Source organism: Ascaphus truei, chromosome 1 (genome assembly GCF_040206685.1).
Source record: "Ascaphus truei isolate aAscTru1 chromosome 1, aAscTru1.hap1, whole genome shotgun sequence".
Classification (NCBI taxonomy): domain Eukaryota; kingdom Metazoa; phylum Chordata; class Amphibia; order Anura; family Ascaphidae; genus Ascaphus; species Ascaphus truei.
Genome location: NC_134483.1, coordinates 330,940,843 through 330,949,611, shown reverse-complemented (window position 1 = coordinate 330,949,611; position 8,769 = coordinate 330,940,843). Strand labels below are relative to the sequence as shown.

Genomic DNA, 8,769 nt, shown 5'->3' with positions numbered 1-8,769 from the left:
GTAGTAAGCATATTGAGAATTTAGGCAATCCTACAGTGCTGGGGCTTCCCCCTTGGTCCTCCGACATTCAGCTTTAGAGATTTCTCCACTAGCACCTTTTTCTCTGCGTCCCGAGGATCTTGGTGCAGTCACACTCACCAGTGATTTCACAAATGCAGACAGTCAAAGGACAGAAGTGGCACCATAGCAAGTAGCTATCACGCGCGCACACACGGAATTAAAAATAAAACCAGAATACTCAAGTGTTTATTTATTTTTATTAGACATTTAACACGAAAACATGACTAAATATCATGATTTTTCTTTAATAAAGGCAGTAGACAGTACATACAGAGTTTAATAAAATAAAAAAAGGATAATTGTTTAAAAGCATCCGAAAAGGTGAGATTCTACAGCATTTTAGAAGAAGTTACAAGTTCTCATTTACTGTGGAGTTGAAAACAGCCTCGGTGTTGCTAGACTTCTTTGTCACTGCCTCCTGCAAACAAAAGAACAGCAACATTGCAATGAAATGTGCTCTAATCTGTGATGACCATGCCTACAAATCACATTCATCACCATGTCTTGTAGGTGGCAGGAACACAGGCATGCTCAAGATAGAGGAAAAGATTTTAAAAAAGGGAGCAATATTTCAGGTGTATGATGTATCAACTACAGAAAGGCAGAACTCAGGTGTTCAGCTGTAACTTTAATGCCTACAACAAAATCTCCATGAGCACATACAAAGCGGCCCGTGGCAGCTTCACTTTCTATTTACTTTTCAGTTATAATGTATTTTTCCCCTCACCAATTAGAATCAAACCACTGGGTATGCAAATCTGTACAATAGCATGTCATACCTTAAAGTCTGAGTAGGTGCCGGGCTCAGTGGAAGACATGAGTGCCTGTTTGTTACTGTCATGCAATGGAGTTCTTACTAGGGTATCTCTAGTTTTCGATGGAGTCTGCAAAGCAAACCATCATTAAAAACGTTGCTTACAAATGCAACTAGAACCTTCTACTTTGCCCCCACGATAATTGGGTCAAAGATTTTTCACTTGAAATGGTGTGATGTAAATTATGGCTCAGGAGCCACTGAATAATGACATTTGCAAAACTCTTAAATAACCTAGGTTAATGTATATATGTATATATTACCTATTTGCCCATCTCATTTTAGCTTTGCTAAAACACATCACTAACTTGCAGAAAAAAAAACAAAAAAAACGGAGGAAATCGGTGAAAAAACTCCATTTATTTATAGGCACATGTGCACCTCTATCACCCAACTTGAACAGACGGACAAAACAAAGTACATCCAATTAACAACCTTCAGTGCTGGAAGTACACACAACATTGGAGGACTTGCGTAGAGGTTAAACATGATAAACATTTAGCAGTGTCTTCAAACAATGGGTTCAGGAGAACAAAAAAACAGCAATTTCTGTCCTGTCAAGTTTAAATAAAATATAAAAAGGGACTGACAAAAAGTCAAAGTGAAATGGTGATCCCTTTCTATCAGCACAAAACATGGTCTTCCTTGAGGACGCAGTTCCTGTTAGTGCCTAAGTAAATGGCTAGCACTCCCATAAATGAAAAGAAAGACAGCGCACAACTCTCATAGTGAGTAAGTAAAATAGCATTTGAAAAATTCAAAGTGTGGTATTAAATGCACGTATAGCAAAGCAAAATCAACAAAGCAGGGCATGTTTGGGGCACATATTACCACTACAGCATACAGCAGGTTACAGATCAGCACACCACCATCGACATCACTCGGATCCTCACTCGGTAAGTAGATGGGTCTTTGCAGCCTGGCACTCCGGTTGCTTCTTCCATTGCGGTATCCGCTGCTGGGTTTGTCCCCAACAGGGAACTCCGATGTTGAGGAAAGAGTTCTTGTTGGAACAGCATAAAGTCTGGTACTGATGTTATCGGGCTCACAGAACCCACGCTGGGAGCTCCCTCCCACTCCGGCACTTTGATGCGCTAGTAATGAGGTCACTGTCAAGAGAGAGGGGATTTGGCCCGGGATTAAAGGGGTTACACCCCATTTGGCCACCCACTACTCTCACCTGGGAAGCAAGGGGTTAACTGGACTGGGGTCCAATAATGTGGTTTTGAACAAGAACACTTTCCTCAACATCGTGAGTTCCCTGTTGGGGACAATCCCAGCAGCGGATACCGCAATGGAAGCAGGAACCGGAGTGCCAGGCTGCAAAGACCCGTTGTGATTTGCTATACGTGCATTTAATACCACCCTTTGAATTTGTCACATTATATTTTACATACTATGTGAGTTGTGCGCTGTCTTTCTTTTATATGGCATCCAAGATGCTGAGCCATCTACCCTTAGCAGCAGACTCATTCGTTACTGTATAAGGTTATATATTTGTTAATACTTGCACAAGTCACTGATTTGTCTTTAGCCTTGGTGTACACCATCACATTTAGATTCACTTAAGGGTCATCTAGACTTTTATATTTGCCATCACTTTTATCACTACAATTGGTGCACAGTTTTTTCTATACTAGCACTCCCATGTTTAATGGATTAAATGTAGGGGGATTAGAACTTTATGAAAACAAAGTATTTTATGTTTTCATAATAAAATTTTATGAATTTTGTTTTTTTGTACTACATCTGCAGGGAACGGACTTTAAATGGCAATGAATAATTTAACTGTATACAGAGTACGTGGAATTTTATAAGATAAGGTGGGGTTGGGTTCCTGCAGAGGACATTATAAATTATATGCACAAGGCGTTGTGTTAAAGGAAATGCAGTGCTTGGATAGGGCATTTGGTTGCTGTCGTTTCGCAGCGATCAAATGACCGCTGGCACTTGGCCTCAACTCAACTCACCGCTGGGACCTGTCGCCACCAGCCACTTCACAGCTAAGGTAAATCCTTACCACAAAATCCCCAAATACCAACACTGCCCTACCCTAAAAACCTTAAATCCTTACCCAAAAAGCCCAAAGGTTAACCCCCTACCGCAACCACTAAACTCATTAAAAAGGTAACCCCCTGAGCACTAAAAACATACTTTATTGTAGAAGCGGTCGGTGGTGGAGGTTCCAGCAGCAGATTGGCTGTGGCGGAGGGTCCATCCACGGGCGAATGCCGTCGATCCATTTGGTCGTGGTGAAATGGTCATGACCAAACGACCCATTCCATAGCTAAGAGCACCACGCAGCCAGCAAAGCACACAATGCAACTCTTCGACTCTCTGCCCATGCTAATTTCATACTAGTTGCTTAGGCAGCACAGTGCAGTTTTTCATACTGAAACTAGCTTAAATTAAGGTACATGTAAATAAATATGGCACAGATGTTAAAAAAAAAATTACTAGTTCAACATTGAGGATTTAGAAGTCTTTAAATTAAGCTAAAATTAAATTGCAAATAAGCATGTGGTCCGTCTATGATCCAGATCCACAAAAGTGTGCTAGGCTTTGGCACTCCTCAGCTCATATCCATATGAATGGGAGTAAAGGCGTGCTCAAGGTGAGCACCCTTTGGTTGACCTGGGCCTATTTTTTTTTTCTAATTTGGCCCTTTTAGAGAACGGATGTAAGAATCCTGGTAGCTTGTGTGGGATTAGTGATAGATGTTGTATACCTGTCCTCCCAAGATCTTCTACTGGAACCATTGGAGATAAGGCAACATGTGTCAGAAAGAGTGGGCAGTGATCAGATATTTGTACTCACCCTAATTGTAGCAAGCGGTGGTTTTCCCGTCACTGTCAGACTTGCACTTGTGGAGCCGCTGTTGATATTACTTTCAACCGTCTTTGACATAATTGCACTTGATACAGTAATCTACAAAAAAAAAACATTAAAAAAAACACACATTTCACTGTGTGTGTGTATATAGAAAGCGGGTTAAATAAGCGTGGGAAACAGGGTTTCCAGAGCTGAACCACAAATTATTTCAGCTCCTGTGACCCCCTGCTCCCCAGGATACATACCTCTAGAGGGGTTGCCGGTGTCTCATATCTGTTTAAAAGTCTGGCTTCACGCAAGCCAATACGAAGTCGCAAGGGATGACACCGACTTCCAATTTATTCTGCGGCATCTTTAAACAGACATTTTCCCTGTCCAACTGGGGCTACTATGGGCAGCCCCTTTACAGGTACGTGTCTTGGAAAGCAGATTGTCCCCTGGAGCTAAAATAAACCCAGCTCCACTCCGAAGACTCTCGATTCCAAACCAGTCCAAAACTTTTTGGGGAACAATTCCCAATACCTGGGAACACTCTCCTCTTACTTTCTCTCCCGGCATCCAAATGCATCCCTATTGCTTTTCCTGTTTGTTCCCTCATTCCTTTGTAAAACTTTTCTGTTCTCTCCAACTCCCCCACTCTCCTATTCACATTTCGTAATCTTTGTCAGCGCTATTTACACACCTCTTCTCCAACAACTTCTACACCCCTCAATAAAAAGCACCCCCACAAATCCTCTTCTCACGCCTCTACACCTTCTTGCTGCTGGGGATATCTATCCGAATCCTGGACCCAGCCATATACACAACTGATCTCGCCTACGCCTTCCTCCCTTCTATGGAGTTAACCCATCTAACTTACATTAAGCATCCCAATAGCCTGGACTCATGGCTACTGTCCTACACCCGCTCCTACCAGCCATTGTGGCCAACCACTCATCTGTTGTTCCTATTCCCTCACCTGCTGTCTCCAAGTCTCTCATCACAACACTTTGATTGTAAACTCTCCGGGGCAGGGATTTCCTTTCCTATATGTTGCGCTTAGCTATATCTATATATAAAGGCTTAGGTAGGTTTCCGTACAAAGCTTCAGCTGTTACAGGGTTGCTAAGCAACGACAGTAAGGAGGGGAGGAGAGACAGCAAGAAGAGGAGGAGGGACAGAGACAGCAATGAGGAGGAGCCGTCATATGGATGATGAGGATGAGGGAATGTAGAGCAGTGTGCACATGGAGCAGGAGGGAGTGCAAAGGGGGGGGGGGGGGAGAAGAGAGCAAGGCAAGAAGGAGGAAACAGAGAGAAAACAAGGAGAAGAGGAGACAGAGGAGTAAGAGAGAAGGGGGGAGTGTAGTATGCACAGAGAGGAGCAGACAGTAAAGCAGGGAGTTCAAAGAGGGGAGGAGGGAGTGAAAAGAGGAGCAGGGCATGATGGAGGATAGAGTAAGGTAGGGAAGAGGGGACAAGAGACAGCAAGGCATTACATGGAGGTGTGATGGAGGGCTAATAACCTTTAAGAACGGCTAGATCGGCGTATGTTACGCCGGTACAGTTAGTTGCATTACAATTCCTTGTACAGTCTCTGTGAAGCGCAAAGTACACTGTTGGCACTATATAAACCAATACATACACAAGTGGTAACGCCCCATAATCCACATTCAACCGCATTGTGATATTTTACACTAACAGAGAATACTCCCTCAGACCACTTCTATCACTATAGCTAGGGCCATTTCTATTGTTCCATAAACCATGAAAAGAAAATATACCCAACATCAGTTTTCACCCTATGTTCTGTGGAACCCTGCAATTTTCCAGGGCTTCTGCCCTTGAGAAAAAAATAAATAAATTGATAATTGAAGACAAAAGTATCAACTGCTTTTATTCTTTTTTGTAATTAAATGTCATGCTTTTTAGAACATTTACATTTTAAAGAAAGCAGATTAATTTTTTTAAAACAAAAGCAGTACTGTATTATCTCTAACATTAAATAGTTTTAGCCAGGTTTCCGTAAAGTGAAAATAAGATTTTGATGGGTTCCACCGAGTCCTAGGGATACACCGTTCTTATAAGGGAGCAAAAAACTATACTCTAAATCAGGGGGGCGCGGATGTCTCCTACCTTATCTTCGTCAAAGCGGCATCAAATGACGCCGCGGGGTCATGCAACGTGCAGTCGCAACGCACGTCAAATGACGTCGCGGGCGCCACATGACCCGGGCGTCATTTGACGCTGGATATTAGGTATGGGGGGGGGGAGGGGCACGAGTACAGAAAGTTGGCGCACCCCTGCTCTAAATTATCAATTAACTCACAAAAGAACAAGAGAACAGTGTAGCAAAATGCATTCAGAACAGTCATTACAAATCAAATATTTTAGTAATTTAACCATTCTATAGTTTTAAACACAGTAATCAACACAGTAATCACCACAGTAATCACCACAGAAAGCAAAAAAAAAAGTGTTAAAGCGGCAATCCATGCAGTTTCCCCCCTCTTTTTTAATACAGGATTGAAGCAAGGGGTCTCCGTAGCTTAACCCCATTCATTTCAGCTCCAGGGACCCCCCTGCTTCCAGAAATGCTTACCTCCGTAGTGGGTGCCGTTAGCCGCTATCGCCAGCATCCAGGGTTCACATTATAGCAAATTTTCAAAGCGCCGCCCCCCCAGCCAATAGGAAGACGTGACGTCACCCGGTGCAGCGTCCTATTGGCCCTCGGTACTCTGGAGCTTTAAAACTGCAGAGAGATACCGGTATCCTCTTTGGAGGCATGTATCTATGTAAGCAGGTCATCACCAGAGCTGAAATTAACAGGATTCAGCGCCAGAGACCCCCTGCTTCAATCCTCTAGGCAAGAAAACATTTAAATAAAACAAAACCAAGAAAGGAAGTAACCGACTTGGATTGCTTCTTTAAAGAGCAAATAATAAAGATGTATTGTAAAACAGGTTTTATTATGCCTTATACTTGCCTTGCGAGATTTACAAGGAGTACCCTGTGCAGATGACCCTGCGGGTCGCTTGATTGGGGTCTTGTAAGCCGTTGTTTCATCTTTTTTGTTGGTCTGAATGAAGCAATATTTGTGACACATTACTGCATGGCAAGGTTTTCCAAGACATTTGATTCAAAGGTTAATGAGGCTTAACACACCAGTCTAGTAGCCCTCCCTCATGAACAATATTCATCGCCTTACTGCCCGAGGCACCAGCATTGTTTCCAAAAGTATTATAGCCCCACTATATATTATAGTGCAGCCCCACTTCGCAATATACATGTTAGTTACATTAAAATAAATCAACTCACTCATTGTTCTTATTAAGTTGCCTGTGTTATGATATGTTTAGAATATGGCCTCGTGTACGGACCAATGTATGTATATTGTCTAGAGGCAGTGGGTATTGAAATCTGTATATGGGACCAATAAAAAGTTTGTTACCAAAAAAAAAAAAATTCAACTCAAATGATGAAACATGTTAAAAAGGTTTCTCTTACTTGTCTACGATGCTTCAAACAGCTTTGCAACAAATGAAAAAGCCTAGCTGTAAATAGCACAACAAATAAGCATGGAATAGACCAGGGGTGCGTAAACGGGACGGTGGGGCGCGGACTAAAAAAAAAAAAGTTTGCGCATCCCCGGAATAATATTTACAAATTATATTAGGTGATCGTTGTGTGTCTCAGACCCCTTTTCAATGATTACTGTTGCTCAAATTGCAGCATTCTTAGAAAATCAGGGCTGGGATGAGGATGTTGAGAAATCACAAATCACACTACATTTTTTTTTAATTATTATTATTATTATTATTAAAGAAACTGGATTGTACAGTACTCTGCTTTCCGAAAAAGTATAATGGGAAATAAAAAAGTGAAAGCAATTTGGTTTCCGTTTGAAAGCGAATCCAACGCCTTTAAGGCTCTAGGTGCACTGCAGATGTAGCTGCTACATCATGGGGTCTGGTACTCAGCGGGCCCGATGACATAGTAGCTTCGTCAATGTTGTTGCACGATTTTATAGTGGAAATCTCATATGGAGATCAGAATGTGATCTATGGGAAAGTTAAACAGGACTTTTCCCCTTCAGTCAGTGTCACAGCCCCTCCAGCACGTAAATGGTTAATGATAAATATATACTCCAGATATGCGCACCATGCCAGGATAGCGATACATGCAATACAAATCTATAAAGTTAGAGCTGCAGTCATTGACTACTTAAAAGAGCAGGTTTTTTTTTTTTTCTTTATACAGGGTGGGATCTGGGGTTTCTAGGAACCAAACTCAACTGGTAATTATCTCGAGAACCAAGGGGTCCCCGGAGATAGTGACACTACCGGGTATAAATCTCCCTCAGGGGAGTCATGGCTGCCAAGCATTGGGCCACTAAGAAGCGGTTATTTTTTTAAAGCCAGGAAATAATACCGGTAACGTCACTAGTATCTCGGGATGTAGGCGGTGCCTAGAGCAGAATAGTGCAGTTCAGCGCGAGGTCAAACGAAAATTTTAAAAAATGGAGTTTCTTTACGGTGGATTGCTCATTTCAATTGAGCTAGTCAATATTGAATGTTAATGGCAAAGACACTTCAGTACACATCTGTGGTGAGAGGTACCTCAATTACAAGATGACTTATTCGATAAGATGCAAGTGACAAATATCTCGTTTCTTAAGTGGTAGTAGATCTATAGCCCTAGTTAACAGATCCTCTTTGAAAGGAGACGTCACCCGTAGGATGGAAGTGGAAGTAGCATGTTTAATTGGTTAAACAGTTGATTTTTAAAACTACGGTGTAATGAGAATGGAGTTTTGTTGTGTTTCTGATGGCCTAGATGGGTATTAGGTTTAACTTTTTGTCTCAGACTTTTATGAGAAGTGCTAGTTTAGCTGGACTCCCCCGTTTTCCCTAGCTGGGCTGTTGGCTGGCTAACTTAATATGTTTCCTGATAGGATTGTCCAGCACACAAGTTTAACAGACCTTCAACTGCGACAGAGCTGGAGGTGTACTCAGCTCTGCGCGCAGTACAAACGTTATCACAGGAATATATTTACAAGGCATTTCATGTTAAGTGATGATGGGG

The 8,769-nt window shown here is 42.1% G+C and overlaps 1 protein-coding gene across 9 annotated transcripts in view; it reads right to left on the bottom strand.

Moving 5' to 3' along the window:
* Window positions 1-251: 251 nt before the first annotated feature.
* The window catches only part of LOC142498781 (protein regulator of cytokinesis 1-like), a 47,722-nt gene continuing 39,204 nt past the window's right edge, over window positions 252-8,769 (bottom strand). For 6 of the 9 annotated variants that reach the window (XM_075607230.1, XM_075607259.1, XM_075607210.1 and 3 more), the window contains exons 11-14: window positions 6,671-6,763; window positions 3,692-3,802; window positions 840-944; window positions 252-478 (exon numbers count right to left, since the gene is read on the bottom strand). In XM_075607230.1, the coding sequence (XP_075463345.1) occupies window positions 410-478; window positions 840-944; window positions 3,692-3,802; window positions 6,671-6,763 (378 nt within the window). In that variant the 3' untranslated portion in view covers window positions 252-409. Of the gene's footprint in view, window positions 479-839; window positions 945-1,767; window positions 1,984-3,691; window positions 3,803-6,670; window positions 6,764-8,769 lie in introns of those variants that run through there. The other 3 variants (XR_012802554.1, XR_012802555.1, XM_075607269.1) reach the window with 3 other exon arrangements.